Source organism: Cyrtonyx montezumae, unplaced genomic scaffold (assembly GCF_038088225.1).
Source record: "Cyrtonyx montezumae isolate F1298 unplaced genomic scaffold, pur_monq_1.0 scaffold_17, whole genome shotgun sequence".
In the NCBI taxonomy this organism is placed as follows: domain Eukaryota; kingdom Metazoa; phylum Chordata; class Aves; order Galliformes; family Odontophoridae; genus Cyrtonyx; species Cyrtonyx montezumae.
Window position 1 is genome coordinate 15,636,424 of NW_027071903.1, and position 15,723 is coordinate 15,652,146.

Genomic DNA, 15,723 nt, shown 5'->3' on the forward strand with positions numbered 1-15,723 from the left:
TTCCTAATACTGCCTAACACCAACTATTATCTTCCCAATTCAGCTTCAGCTTTCTGAGATGACAGAAATCCTGCTTACTCAGGGCACAAACCAATCATTGGCTCTCCAGAATGAGGACATCAGTGTATTTCATCAGAGTTTTATAATCGTAATTGTTTTTGCTTCCTGGAAGGTTGCTTACTGTCAATCACTGTGAGCAAGTTCCTGTAGAGTTTACTCTAGGATTGAAATAGTTCAGTTATAGAATTGGGGGATGTGTACGAGTCAGAGTACGGGCATCAGCCCTCCTTCCTAAAACTCAGAAGATAATACTGCCATAATATTCTAACTCAAGCTACCCCTGTAAATGCTCCCTCAATTCACATGTGTTTTTAGTCCAGCACCACTACACACAAATGTTCACTGATGGAGGGAAGAAAACACTCATGCAGGCAACGCTCTTGGATGTTTCCAGCTGTCCCTAAATGTAATTATTCTAGTATTTCAAGTCCAGGTTTTGAAAAATAAAGCGCAATCATTTTAAAGACAGGTCCCTTTGAGGTGAATCCTCCTTTAACATCAGCTGCTGCTCGTGTAGCACTAGAGCCATGACAGTCCGAAGATAAAAGCAAGCCAAGCTTAGTACAGAAGTATCATATTCATTATTAAGCGAGCTGACGTAGCTGGGGTAAGGGAAGAGGAATAGACAAGCTTTTAGGAGAACAAGCCAGTGTTCAGGGCTGAGAACAAAGCTGGCTGTGGCTAACTGTTGTCACAGTGCACCCTACCAGCACTGCAGCTTTGCTTTCCTTACGCCAGCAACCTGGGACCTCAGCATGTAGACACTGCCAGGTACTGCCCAAGGACATGTCCTAGCCCTTCCTAAAAGAGCTCTGCTCAATACAGCTGACTCACTGCCCGTGCGAGGAAAAAGCTAACGACCAAAGGCAGCAGTAAAACTGTTGTTTGCAGCCTGATGGCACTGTATTGTGGCAGGGAGGACCAACACTCCCCAGTGACGCAGCTGACACAGGTTTCAGAAGGACCACTGCTTCCTCACGACCTGGCTGGCCCAGGTTTCAGAAGACCTAAGAAAGAGGAGCTTGTCTCCTGACGTTGACAATTTCTTGTTTCAAACACGAGTTGTCGGTACAGCCTTCAGAAGAAAACATCCTTCTGAATCCCAACTTAAAGAAGAAATCACATAAACCTACAAACTTGCAGATGCTCTGTCCAGGGATGTGCTTGGGAAGTGCTTTCATGTGGTAATTGGTATTTGCTATTGGGCACCTCTGCCCTGACACTCCTGAGTACACACTCCTGCAAACTGCCCCGACCCGGAGTTCTGAAGGCAAGTTTAATAAATTTAACAGTTAAAGACAAATGAAGTCATGACTGTAAACGCTGTTCTGAGCTAGCTGGGCATTTATATGTGAAGGTAAGAGTAATGACCTCTGTTCATAAATTGTAAAAAATTTGTGCTATTTCTGATTTGCACTACTGACTATAAAATAAATCATTTTATTTCTGTCTCTGATAAGTGATACTCGAAGGCATCAGAGATGAACATGGGACATCCTTTAAATTGCTGGAGTTCATTTACTGCTGCGTTCATTTCTCAGTAGCAGCACAATGTAAACAATGTCCATCAGACAATAAAACCAGACCTTAGGCAGCATAACCGAAATGCCTTACACAAAAGTAAACCCCACTTTCCTTTTGCAGCTAAACTTCTACTAAAAATATTCCTCAGTCACTCCTACCCAGACCGATACTCAGAAGTACTTGCATGTTAGTGCCAACTCATCTGACACGAATGTAAGCCCACCTAAAAACAACTCATTCTTTGTTCTACAGAACAAAGAGGCCAGGCTGTAAAAGCAGGTTTCCTGGGAAACAGACGTGATGGCAGAAATACTTCCAAGCCTTTCCTACGCTGTGCGAGAAAAATTCCAGAGTTATTTAAAGTAACACTAAATTATGGATGTTGTCATTAAATACTGATGAGGTTTCATCTTCTAAAGCAAGGAAAGAAGGGTCCGTTTTGACTCAGTATCACTTTTCAGCTAGTGCTCTAACATCAGAAACATAAGGGCTGCAGTTTATTTGGTGATTCCTGCTCCTTTCCCTCCTGCTGTCCTACATCTGTGTGGCTGCCATTCCAGGGAGAGCTGTGTGACTGACATGCTACAATCCACAGGTGAGGATATGAATCCAGAAGTGCACGTCTGCAGCTAAAGAACAAATGTGCTGGGGTTTTCTGCTTCTGATGATTTCCTTTTCTTCCCCTCTGGACGTAGCTTTACCCTAGTCACTGTGCTTTGAGCATCACCTACTAACAGTGTGCCCCACCTGCGAACTGACACGCTGTAAGTGAACTCATTTAATAATTGCCCATGGCCAGGCTGGCCCCTCAACATGAAAACAAAATCAGGAACACTAGAACTCGACTTGCTTTTCTTATGCTTTTCTTTCTCATGGCTATGGCTAGTTAATTTCTTGATTTTCTTCTATTTCATACTTGTATTTTGGCTTTCTCTGCAGCTGGCAATCCCTGTCTGAAGAGGCAAACTGCACAGTTAGGAGATCTGAGGAAGGGGGAAAATATCCTTTGGCAGCAAGTCAGAGCTTATTGAGTTCTCAAGGAAAAGATTATGAAAGCTGTGTTGAGAGCAGCAGCTAGCAGCACACTAGAAGTTGTGTTTTAGGTCAGCTTCTTAAGCAGAATTGGAGCAGCAAATGCAAATAAGGCAAAGTGGGTGGTGCACAGAGGGCTGCAGAAACGCTCGTTTCCATGTATCCACAGACTGATGTTTCTTCCACAGACTGTGCTGCTTCTGTCAATCCCATTTGCTTCTCCCTGCTTTGAATTTAGGTCTTTCCAAAAGATTCCTCATAGCTGTGGCCTTTATTCTGAATATCACCCATTTGCAAAAACTGCAATTAGACTGCACTACCGTCGTGCTCTTATCTTTAAATTCATTTAGCGCAATGATGCTGCTTTTCAGAGGAGCCCTCCTTCATCTGCACTCAGCTGAACACTCAGCTTCACTTGTGCATGCACAGAAAGCTGCATTATTCATCACCCTCATCTGCATATGCACATTCCTCAGCAGAAGGCTGGGCAGACATTTTGTCAGCGCTCCAAACACCTTGGCCACTAGATGCAGCGCAGGACCACGCAGAAGCCTGAGCTAGAGGAACAGCACTTTGCTGTAGAGCACTTAGCCAGGAGGTGCCCCCTCCTCCCAAGAAGCACCTTGTTATTAATCCTGTTTCTCCCATACAGGAAGAAGGCCAGGCTGGAGGACAAGGCAGAGCAGAAAACCCTAATGACAAGTCCCGTGCAACACGAGCTTTGCGTGTTAATTGGACTTATTTTCATGAATAACGTGTTGGTATTTCACTCTGCCCAGATTAGCTTGCCCAAAGCTTGAGAATTGGCTTGCAGGCAGGCCGGCCCCCCGCTGCGCTTGGATCTGTGCCTTTTCAGTTGATTCTCCATCTCCAGAGGACATCAATTAAACCTCTGCTATATTCTACAGGCTGCGTCTGTTTGTGTCACACACACAAAAAACTTATTTGACTGGAACAAGGCTTTAGAAGAACAACCTGCTGTGGGGAGGCTACATAACAGGCTTTTAACACAGTAGATGCACTTCAAACCTCTCAGACCTTTGACTTCTTGAGGCTAAGACTGGAATACATCAAGGATTTTAAATGCTCTTGAAATGACACACTGATACCCCAAGCACTTTGAAAGGGAGAGCGGAGTGATAGCGTACACTGAGTCTTTAAACTCATTCATGGAAACTGTGAGGGTTTTCTTCCCTCCCACTAATTTGGTGCTTGGCATCTCATGTGTTAGTATCCATTTTGATACTGAAACATCAGAAAAGGGGCTTTGGCATCACAGAGCAGGTTGTTATATTGCTTCTCTAGCAGCCAATATCCAAGCTTACAAAGGAAAACCCCACACCAATAACTCACACAAAATCAAAAGGTGTTAGAAGCTATCAGAATAGCTGCCAAGGATTCAGACTTGCATCTTAAAATAATAAGATGGCTGTTCCTAGTTTGAGATTAATTCAGCCTGCATTATTCAACATTTCTAATATTGGAATGGCAGACAGTCCTCTGAGAAGTCACAGTAAAGTGTCAGTAAAATACATTCTGGGGAAGATAGATAGCTTCTATAAAGAGATATATAATAACTGGGATTAACCTATATTTAAAAGAACAGTAATCAGAAAGGGACATTTCATTAACAACTTTAATTATTTCCAAATCCCTGTGCAGGTCATAGCCCATTAACACCAAGGGCTTTTATTTTATTTTAATGCAGTTTGCAGCTCTATAAGTCACCCCAATGAAGAACTTACTGAAAAAAAAGGAAGGGTGGGGGGAAGATGGCTATAAAAAACCTGGGCCTGTCTCGCCCTGAAAGCGCAGCAACACTTCCCCTTATTATTCCTCTCCTCTCAAGGTGACAGATTTCACAGAGCACCGTGCTGGGGCTGTGATCCAACTCTGTGCTCCAGGGATCTCAGCTGATGCCTGTCGGCCCCGGCTCTGAGTGGTGGAATTCCCACAGCTCTGCACAGAGCCAGGCCTTCTGCTCGCAGCGCTGCAGCGGATTCTTCAAGAAAAAATGTTAAGTTTGCCATTGTAACATAGCATAAGGAATGTTTCAAGCTGTTAGTGTACACCTCTTAATATCGAACAATGTCTGTCTTGCTCAAAGGATCTGGTCGCTACTGGATTAACCTTGAACTGCTAGATGCCAGCAGTCTAAAAGGAACGAAGCATCCAGCTGCACTCAGTGAGAGATCAAAGTAAAAGGAAAGCATGCTCTCTCTGCTTTTCAATATTTGCCAAGAAAACCAAGAGTGTTCCACACCCTTCTACAATAAACTGTAAGTCCTGGCTAGGAGACAGCAATAATGGAAAGACACTGTAAGACCTGTGTGTGAGCACAGTTACACCTGAGAAACTGTCTGGTTTCATTAGTGCTGCAAAGCGCTCCTGAAGGAGAAGTTCACCCCAGCGTGCTTCCTGTCTCTGGGTGTATTGATCTGATATGCATTAGTGTGACTAAGCTTTCACCTTGCACATAAAACATTGCTTCAGCAACAGCAGCTCTGTTGCCCGTGCCAAGCAGTCAATAAGAACAAAGGTTTGATACTCCAGCAGACAATATACTCTACTAGCTGCAGCCATTCTGAAATTAAAAAGAGCTTTGGTATCACTTATTTTCAACAGAAATGAACTACAGAATAACCCAGAGGTGGTTTCAGCAGTGCTGGAGTGACAGCTGCATGCGGTGTGTGGATACACACAGTGTTCAGAAAGACAGTTACCTCATTTTCCTGGGTGAAATCGAGAGCATCTTCCCCAGATGCAAGCAGAGTATGAAGAATCCTCTGTTTCACCTGCTCCCATTCAACCAGCATTGATTCTCGGTGATACTCCTCTGCCATAGCAAAAGTCTGTCGGATAAGATATAGCATTAGGACACAGAAGATGATTCTCTGGCATTCCTGTCAGCACTGGAGTGATGCTAGCAGCCTCAGGTATACTTTGTCATATAAAACTATTTTTGATTTTCATGAAGGAATGTAGGTCTTCTCTTCCCCTATAATCATTTTAACAGGGTTTTAAATATGCTTCAGTAATTACAGAGTAATTATACGTAATTAAAATAATTTAATAATGTAGAAGCACTATTCCTTATAATTAAGAAAACAAAAATACAAACCAGAGACTCAGTTCTAAACTGATGCCCCAAGAGTATACGTAGGGAAACAACCTCAGTGTGAAGAATGCAAGGACACTTACAAGCAGCAGCCTTAAGACAAACAACAGGAAGCATTTTTCCACACTGCATAATTCAGAAGGGAAGAATCACTGCCCTGAATATGACATACCAAAAGCCTAAAGAGATTCAGGAGCTTTATCAGATGAATTTTGCATCAGACAGCTTGTGGCTCAGAACATCCTCAAAACAATGATTTGCTCAGAGAGGAGATAAAGTAGGGAAAGCTCAACCTCTACCTTTTTCCCAGCTAGATGGCTTAGGCATTGGTTGCTTTTGAGGGCAGAAATATGGGCTCTACAGAAACCTTCTCTGAGACTAATAAACTAAATTCCTCAAGATCTCCTTCTCCTCCTTTTTGTGGTTTCTTTGGTGTTTTTTTTTTGTTTTGCTTGTTTGCTTAAAAAAAAAAGGTACTTGCTTCCAACTTACCCTCTTCCTAGACTCTTCAATGGCTGACAGCAATGCATTATCCTTCTCATTCTTCAGGAATCCCTGCAAGAAAGGAGAAGCAGAGCATCAGCTGGAATGTAGCCTTGTGCTAACATCAGATCCGCACTGCACCACTCAGCTCACACAGCTCTGAGAAGCGCCAGCAGCTCTCCCCAGTCCACTCCTGAGTTTAAAGGTCACTTTACTTCACCAGAAATACAGCAAGATGCCCATGCAGAGCAACGGGAAAATGAAAATGCATTAATCCTGTTTAAATATGCATTAAATCCTAGTGAAATGTCCTGCTTCCATTCTCTTTTATCTCTGCGTCCCAGCAAGCGCCTCCTCTTGCTCTCCATTTGCGGGAGCTGGGATGAAAGCTAGGTAGGAGCGATAAGCCAAGATAAGACTGCTGGACTTGAGTAGGGTAAAAGAAAGAAGAAAGGCTCTGACTCGGCAGCTTCAGGCAGCAGTGGAGCCCTGGGAGGCCCAACAGGAACTGTGAAAAGGCTTTAAAAATAATCAGCTGAAAAAGGATGTAAATAACTAAACAGCTGGAGAGCACACAGGAGGAGTTTACGGCACCATCTCTTTCCTTTCATACAGCTGGAGTGGTTAAAAATTAGTTACACTTCTAATTTACCAGTACATCTCAAAGCATGTCAGGTGTATGGGAACAGATTGGCTCAAACGAGCTGTAGTTTATTATCCTTCTATGTCGCATTAGTGACCCATAGTGGCAAGCTCAAGGCACCCTGGATTTAGTGCACACAGCTGTGGGTAAGCTGCACGAATACACAGGCAACAAATAGGAAACATTTATTGCACCCTGACTTGAACAGCTTTATTTTACGTTTTCACCAACTAGACAAATCCAGATGATTTGTACTCCCAGACTTCAGTTTAAACATCATTTGAACCAGAAAAAAAAAAGCTTTTGTGTCTCTCTGAAGTAACCATAATTAACTCTGCCAAGTGCCGTTATCTTAACAGTCTGTATGCCCACTCCAGAGATCTAAGGGGAGACCACAGACAACAGAAGGGAGCAGGAACCCAACGCACTGCGCTTTGTGCTTTGGAGCCAGGGACACACGGTGCAGCCTGCTGTCACGGGGCTGGCACCCTTGGGAAAAGGTGGGTCTTGAGAACAGCCCTGCGGCTGCATCAGACACAGACACAGATATCAGGTTGCTGCTTACCTCAGCCTGAGAGGTGAGGAAGGTTTGAAGGTTCTCAGAAATGAAGAAGATTGTTAGGAAACTCAGCCAGTGCAGGTGTACTGTCTGCCTGTGCTGCCCAGTGTCCATCAACAAAAGAAAGGGCACAGTGCCCTTCCCCTCTGAGACCCACAGAACAAATCGTGCCTGGGGACAGGGCATCGGGCCCTTCAGCTGCAAGCAGGAACAGCACCTGTCTGTACAGTAGGTGAAGAGCTGCAACCACCTGAGACAGACCAGGATGCAGAGCTCCTAGAAGCAGCCCTGGAATTCTGTGAATTATACATAAAAGAAGGGGCTCCTTGAACACAACCTATTCCTCACTTTTTCTACCACGTCCCACTTTTATTTTACAACAACACCCACACAGAAATCACAGTCGCAGCTTGAAAAGGGGAAGCTTAAATGCAGTGTGTGCCTTTTGTGTGTGCCTGAGCACCAAGCACTGCAGCAGCTGCAACTGAGCAGGGCCAGCAGCTGAGCTGCAGGTGAGGCGGGGAGGGATGGGACGTGCCTTCCTTACCTTTGGCCCCACGGGTGGGAGGCGTCCAGGAGAGAAACAAGTTTGGGTGTTTTTTGTTTGCTTTTTCCTGCCCCATCCCCAAACTGGAGACTTCCAGATTTCACCAGGGTCCATTAAATTTCCTGAATACCAATCAGGGGATGAGCACAATCCTTCACAATCTCAAAAATTACAATGAGCAAACAAAGACCTTCACATATCTCAAGTATCTGCAGTGCCTCACAGACAGAAGGCACACTCAGAAAGGCTGCCCTGCGTCTGGTGCCACGCATGACCATTAGACAGCAACCGCTGCTCTGGTTGCCTGCAGGCTGACTGCTGCACTGCAGAACAGGGACTCTCCACCCCTGGTGCTGGGCTTCCTGACTGTGCTTCTGCTTAGGCCAAAGAGCAGCTCTCACAGCATCACTCTAGGTATTAGCCATAATTTCACGCTTCAAGTGTCCAACCCTGTATTGCTCAGGCTCCTTGCACTGCCACCTAGCGGTGTGTTGTGATCCCAACATTGGACATCTAGGCTCTGCTTCTACATATAAATGCACGTACGCCCATCTGCTTTCAGGAGAAGCAGAGCTCCCTGGGCCAGGGGAGGCAGGAATATGAAAGAACTGTGCTTCATACCCTGAACCCCAGAATCCCAGGCCACGGAACAGCATTAAGGGGTTGTGGATCCACGGGGAGCACTGACTTGTACTTGCTGAGCACGCCTGCCCTACGAGCCCTCTGCAGCCCCAGAGGCAGGGGTGACCTTGCCACCAACTCCAGGCCGCAGCAAGGAGGGAGTGGCACAAAGCACGGGGGGCATCGCACAGCCCGCACTGCAGGAGCTGCCCCCTCCAGGGAAGTGATGGTGACTGCACAAGGAGTACTGGTGCTGCTTAGTGTCTGGCACCCAAAGCAGGATAGATACTGTTACGAGACAAAAGCCAATTCACAGCAGCAGATGGCAAAGATAGGGACAGCCAACCCGAGCACCACGCAAACCTCCCGGGTGAAATCCTCACCTTGTGGCTCTGACACAGCAGGGATGAGAACAAAACCATATCTTAATTCCCCAAGGTAGGTTTACACAGAAAGCTCACGGAGCCCTGATGTCACACCCTCTTCTGCTGCTCCAAGCAGGAAGTGGCTGCCTGGCACTGAATTTTCCTCTGGCTTCCTGCAGTACGCCCACATGCTCTCCCTGCACCTAGCTGGGAAGGGAAGCAGCACATCTCTCTTCCATCACAGGCTCTGCAAAACTTGCTGCTTTTTCCTAAGATTGATTGTACAGTATCTGCTGGGAAGATGTTTGCAAAACAACAACACATGAGGAAATACACCCACTCTCCCACCTCCAGTTTCCCACTTCCCAGCTGATCTCATCATTTACTCCCGCAGATCTACTGGCCCTCATCATCCTTCCCCGGCGCATTACAATTCCTCTTGGATCTCTTATTCTCCAAGGATTCCAGCCTTATCTTCTCACCACCTCCCTCCCTGCTGAAGCTCAGCCTGCCTCACTGAGCCTTGCCATGCCAAACCCAAGCCTTCCTCTGCTACGCACTGACTCCTGCCTCCCAGCAGCCAGGGAGCCTCACTCCCAACGCTTCCTTCCTCCCACCCACTGCACCTGATCTCCATCTCTGGCTGCCCTTCAGCATTCAGAAGAGAGGATCACCTGCTGCTGAGCTCCAGAAGCTGCAATGGCAAAGGCAATGGAGGTGCATGCAGAGGACTCACCACGCAGCATCCCATGGTCCCTGGCCAGCCCAGAGCAATTGCAGGGAGAACGTGGCAGTGGAGGGAGGTCTTCAAAGCACATCAGCAGGTGCTTTGTACAGCAGAAAGGGCCATGCCAACAACTGCACATGACATGCATTTTCAGATTGTCACCTACAAGGTTTTCTTACCTTTAACTTCATTTGAAAATGAACTTGGGTGAGGAGGATGCAGTGAGGGTGAGGGCAAAGCACCACAACCACACTGCCTAGGAGACAACATCGCCTGAAGGCAGCATTCTCCAACATGCAAAACAGTTTCCAAGGCTCTTATCCAAGAGGATGAGCTGAGGCGTGCCCCAGGGGAGGCTGTGCTATGCCCCCACTCTGCTGTGCCAGGAACCAGCACCTGCCTCGCTCCAGCCCAAAATCCACAGGAAAACGTTTCAGTAACAAATTCGTTATTGGTACGAAAGGACATGCACACACTGATGGGCTCTTTCTGACAAGAAACTGAGTCTCTCCCATTTACTGCAGTAAATGAGGTTAGTAAACTCTCTTCTGGCTGATAGAAGTCTCTTAATTACTTCCATCAGCCTGGCCATACTTTTAATACTTGATCTTAGTATTCAAGCTGTCAAGAGAAGGCAAACGTTGCCAAATAGCGTGCTGATGCTGTGGATGTTGACAGGGATGCTTACTTTTCCACTGGCAGGGAAAGAAAGGAGAAAATGAAATTAACAATCTGGGGCCATTTCAAGTCAATTGCTCTTTGATGAAAACATTTTCAAGTGCTGAATTTCCAGCAGATCCAGTGAATCCTTCAAAGGATCATCAGGGATGATGATTACACCACTGACAAAAGTCATTCTTGAGCAGTGGGAACAGTAGCTCCAGATGAAGAATCTGATTTAATTATCTCTACCAGCACTTGTTTGTTGTTTGTTTTTGTTTTTTTTTTAAGGAAGGGCTGAACATGTCACAGCTCTGTACAAATCAATGCCTTCAATCCAGTCTGTTTAACAAATTGACACGTTGCAGAGGTGGGATGGGGCCTGAGGAAGGAATCCCCTTGTTCAACAGCATGTCCTTAGCCCATCAGTATGGGGAAACATGCTTTTCCCCATCTCATGTAGGAAGTGCAAATGGCAAAGCTCATGTCTGATTTCCCCACAAGCACTCAGTTCCAGGGTCTAGCTAAAGTAAAATCTCCCCAGCCTAACAAAGCTGAGCCTGTCAGCCTACAACAATTTCTCAAGTTCCTGGCATGGGGACAAGCCCCCAGCAGCAGCGTGGCAGTGATGTGATGCTCAGAACTGAACGGTGCCTTTAATCTGCACTGTGTGGTGAGCCTTAGGCAAATATGCACAAGCAAAGTGGTTGCTGCCCTAGGCTGACACTGGCAATGCAAGAATCTCATACACTTTTGTGTTACTGTAGCAGTTTCGACTGTTTGATCTGTGAAATTCAAGCAGTTTTCACAGTAATCTTCAGACCGTGGCCAAGAACATTGGATTTTGTTGCATTGGATAAATACCATTACTCCTTCTGGCCAAGATGGCAAAACTCCAGCTGCCGAAGCAGAGCTCCTCGTGAAGGCAGCACACAGCTCCAGCAGGAGCAGGGCACAGAGCGTGTGCTCTCCAAGTCTCACTGCAATCATCCACCTGGGACCGTACTCTTTGAGGGCAGAACCACACGCTGCAGCCAGGTGGGGCCAAACACAGCAGAGCAGACTGCAAGAATCAGAAATCCCACTGTAGCGATCCAACTGCGTGAAGCGGAACAGCGGCTTCCATCACACAACAGAATACATAGGCATGCAACGTTAGGTAGAAGTTTATCAACCACCGTGTCTATTACTGATGCTTATGCCTGTCCCCTCCACCACACCCAGATGCTGCCACAGTTGCACAGTGTTCTTTCCTTCCCGGGCTCTGGAGGCCTGTGCTGTGTCACACGGAGATGCACGGGGAACAGCAGCAGCAGAGCTGGTTTTTAATGGGGACTTTCTGAAGTTATCAATGCTCTAATGGCAAAACACTTACATGACACTTTTTTTCAAACATAAAGTTTTAGAATAAAGGAGCTCAGATTGAGGTTCTCCTCAATTATTACCCTTCACTGCATGGATTAGCTAAGGCACTAATTACCAATGTAGCATAACAGCAGGGGGAGGAAACCTGCTGCCTTCCCAGCACCACTCTCCTCCTCCCCAGGCACTGGGTTCCCCCCTCCCCATGACACCCTGGGGAGCTGTGGGCCCCACCAGTAGCACGCCTGGCACCAGTGCTTTGCCATCAGGACCAGGAGTGTGGAGCTGTGTCGATGTGGGAGCTGAGCTCCTCCAGCAGGTTTCCAAATGCACTGTGAGCAGCCCTGGGATGCAGAGGGGTGGCCTCCGCCCGCCAAAAGCAGCTGAGGTTTTCCCTGGCACTATAAGTATGCACCCTGATTAAAAAGTGCAAAAAGATAGCAGTGCTTTTCTGTGATCTACCCAAAACCAGCACCATGAAAGCTGCGGTCCAAACAGAACATATTTGCTGAACTGTCTGAAACAAATGACGGACTTCATGCCCTTCAGACTTGACTCACAATATAACCTTACATTAAAAATATTTACAGTTGTGCCAACGAGAATTTCTGACCATCTGCTGGAGCACGTTATGGCACCTGCCCCTCCAGCTCCAGGCTTGTAAAGGAACTCTGAGAAAAGACACAGATCTCACTCATTGCACTGCCACAGCCAAGCCTGCCATGCAACACCCCTCGGCAAGAACCTCCCCGCGTCAAGCAGAGCGACGCTTTGCATCAAGCCATCAAAACTAATTTCACTGATGACGCCATTTTCTCATTTCCTTCGCTGCCATTTTAGCACAGTGGTCACTCCGTGTTCTCAGGCAGTGGGGCCCGGTGACACCTGGGTGCCCCTGGAGCAGCCCCAGGCCCCAGGGCCCGGCTGCACACCCTGACTGGGAGCACAGGGAGCAGCCTGGGAGGCTGAGGAAGAGACACAGAGCACGGCACATCCTGGGGACTGCTGACAAGGAGGACAAGCTGTGAAACAGCTGTTTGTTGTTATCAGCTGGCCTCCCCGAACCCACCTATCCAAATTTTAGTGCAAACCTTCACCCTGCCCCTTCCCTGTCAGTGCTTTCACATTTTGCTCACTCGATTTGAGGCATGTAACCTTGCCGTGCTGAGAAACAGGAGACATCAGGCTTTTTGGGGAGAGAAACAAAGTACATTATTATTATTTGTGCATCTCTTCTTTCACAATTTCAGACACGTAAAAGAAGTTAAGCACCTTCTAGCTGGCATAAAACTCTGAAGACCCAGGGGATGCCTCCCAACGCTGCAGGAAGACAGAGGCAAGCAGAAGCGCCAGCCCGTCCCGTGAGCCCACAGCAGGCTGAGACCTCCTGGAAAGATCCACACAGTGAAGGAAAGCCTTCTGAAGTTAAAAAAATAAAAAATAAAAAAAAGCCCACATCACTCCTTCCTTCTGAAGGATTTCACATCATTAAAATAATAAAAAAAAAAAGCTACATCTGGAATATGCCGGTTCCAATCATCCCATTTCGATTCCCCAGACAGCCCAGCACACACACAGCACAGCATTCACAACAATCCCCTGCTGCAGCACCCGACCCATGATGCTGAGCGACCTTCCCTTTTCTCAGCATCTCCTCATTGTGTTACAAACCTGCGCTTCCAACTTCCCACTGTTGAGGGGGCACCGCAGACAAAAGGTCCCCCCCACACACCCCACTGTGCCGTGCCCAGCCGCAGTGCCCAGGGGCAACGGGGTGATGGCCCCAGGCTCTGGAAGAGAGCAGGAACCCCGGTACCACAGACCCGCAGCCAGGTATTCATTGCCAGGGCTCATGCTCCATACGCTCATTTACGGAGCTCGGATGAACTCTGTCTCCCACCGACTTCAGACAAAGGAAAATAATTTGCACCAGCACCAACACCAGGTTATCGAGCTGCCTCCCATGCAGGGATGGCTGTCTCCAGCTCCCCACACATGGCAGTCCTCTGCTCGAGAAACTGATGCGTTGCTGAGCCGCTGTCGTGGCAGGACCCCTTACAGCACCAGCAGGCTCCTTTACAAGAGGCAACTTACAGGCACACTGTGCAGCAATCCCATTTTCAAGGGCTCGGGCACAGCTAACAATAGCAGAGCATAGGTGGCACTCAGTCACCCTGCACTGTACTGCACAGCCTGTGCTGCTCCCCTCTGGGAGGAAAAAGCAACCCATGCCATGGCCCTGTCCCCAGTGCAGCACTGGGAGGGCAGAGCCTGGGGGGCAAACAGAGCAGGAGGACAGGCAGCCCCGCTCCGTGCTGCAGACCCCCACCCTGCCATACCCACTCAGTCCCCGCTGTTCCCTCCACCAGGATGCTCCTGTCATTCCCTTCCCTGTCACACCCTATTCATTTGAAGGAGAGGTGGGGTCTGGACTGCAGGCTTGGGCTGACTTAAAATAATACACTTTGTCTCATCAAGGAGCTGGTAGGCAAAAAAAAGAAAAAAAAAAGCAAACCTTGGCACCTTTCTTGGCTTTGGGTGAGTGGAAATATTTTCCAGCAGAGACCATTCTTATTTTTCATTTCCATCCCACATTTGGTATCTTTACTTCCAAATAAAATTCAAGAAAGTTCAGGGTGCCTCCTAAATAAGCCATAAGTGCATCTGCAGGAGCCGAGCCAACGGTGTACCGACACCTCTGCGCCACAATGAAAGACAAGAAAAGCAGCAACCTTATTTTTGTTCCAAACGCTCCCATAAATGTTTCAGCCTAGGGAAGAGACCACGGGAACAAGGACACTCAGAAAGTTACGCCGCCTTGTTTCTCCTTACGCTGAGAGCAGCGATGTCAAAGGGTCTCCGCAGCGCAGCACAGCCGGGCTGCCCCACCCAGCAGCTGTCTGCAGAGCAGGGGTGAAGCAGCTGCTTTCAGTGCTGAACGGGGGTCTCCCCTGAGCCATCCACCTGTTCTCTTCCACCAGCCACCCCCCAGCTCAAACAGCCCGCAGCAGCAGCACAAAGGAAAAGCAGAACGAAAGACACCTCGAGGGAAAGGCTCGCTCCTACCCAAGCGAGCTTTTTAGCTTCGTCGTATGTATCTGAAACGCACCCACTCCTACCTGCAGATCTCAGTGCCGAGCTACAAACCTGTCAGTGCCGGCTGCCCGCGCCCACACTGCCGTCCCTCTGCATTAACGCTCAAGTTTTTCTCCTCTTTAAAAGGGAAGAAAACCTGCCAGTCCTGCAAGGGCCGAGACAGCAAGGAGTCCCGCACTGCCACGGGAGCGCGGCTGCTCCCCGCGGCTCGGCGCCGCAGTGCATCGCTGCTTCCTCCAGTGGTGCTGGATTCAAAGCTGGGGAGCACCAGCCCGAAACCAGTAACTGCTGGGAGTAACAGTCATAGGTTACAGAAGGATATTTTATTGTTAGCGGGCTGTACCATGTAGCAGTCGGGCGGGGGTGAGGCAGTCACTACGCGATTTCTTCCCTGAGCCACCGCAATTACTCTGATGTGAATTTTTGATGACTTCCGACATATTGCATGGTTAATCATCGCTTCGGCTGTCGTGTTTGGTTAACGTGCAGAATGCATTTGCTGCATTGTGATGCAGCAGCGTGGCCACAGCTCGTGGTGCCGGGTGTGAAGCTATTCCCTCTGCTCAGCTGCATGAATTTGCACATATCGTGAGGGGCCGAAATAAACGGCGGTTTGATTTTGTAGAGCCAAAGAAAGCTTCTGCCATTTTAGACCTGCAGCACTCAAATAACTTGTAGAGGTTGAGCATTCTACTGCGTATTAATTGCTGCCGGTGCTCTTTGCAGAGAGCTACAATTCCCTTTGTTTTGCTGCATTCACTTATTTAGTGGTTAAAAGCTGAAGGTGCTATTTACCTTAAATCTTTCTGGTAGCTTTGCCCATGGCACTGAATTGTGAGCACACACACACCTCAGTCACGGCCACACAGCACTGATTGATACGTGCTCAGCCCAACTGCAGCCTCCTTCAACGCGGCACAGAAAGC

At 47.8% G+C, this 15,723-nt stretch overlaps 1 protein-coding gene across 3 annotated transcripts in view; it reads right to left on the minus strand.

Moving 5' to 3' along the window:
• The window catches only part of NUP93 (nucleoporin 93), a 65,491-nt gene that overhangs the window by 17,597 nt on the left and 32,171 nt on the right, over positions 1-15,723 (minus strand). For 2 of the 3 annotated variants that reach the window (XM_065733460.1, XM_065733461.1), the window contains exons 4-5: positions 6,227-6,289; positions 5,340-5,468 (exon numbers count right to left, since the gene is read on the minus strand). In XM_065733460.1, the coding sequence (XP_065589532.1) occupies positions 5,340-5,468; positions 6,227-6,289 (192 nt within the window). Of the gene's footprint in view, positions 1-5,339; positions 5,469-6,226; positions 6,290-14,224; positions 14,473-15,723 lie in introns of those variants that run through there. The other variant, XM_065733462.1, reaches the window with a different exon arrangement.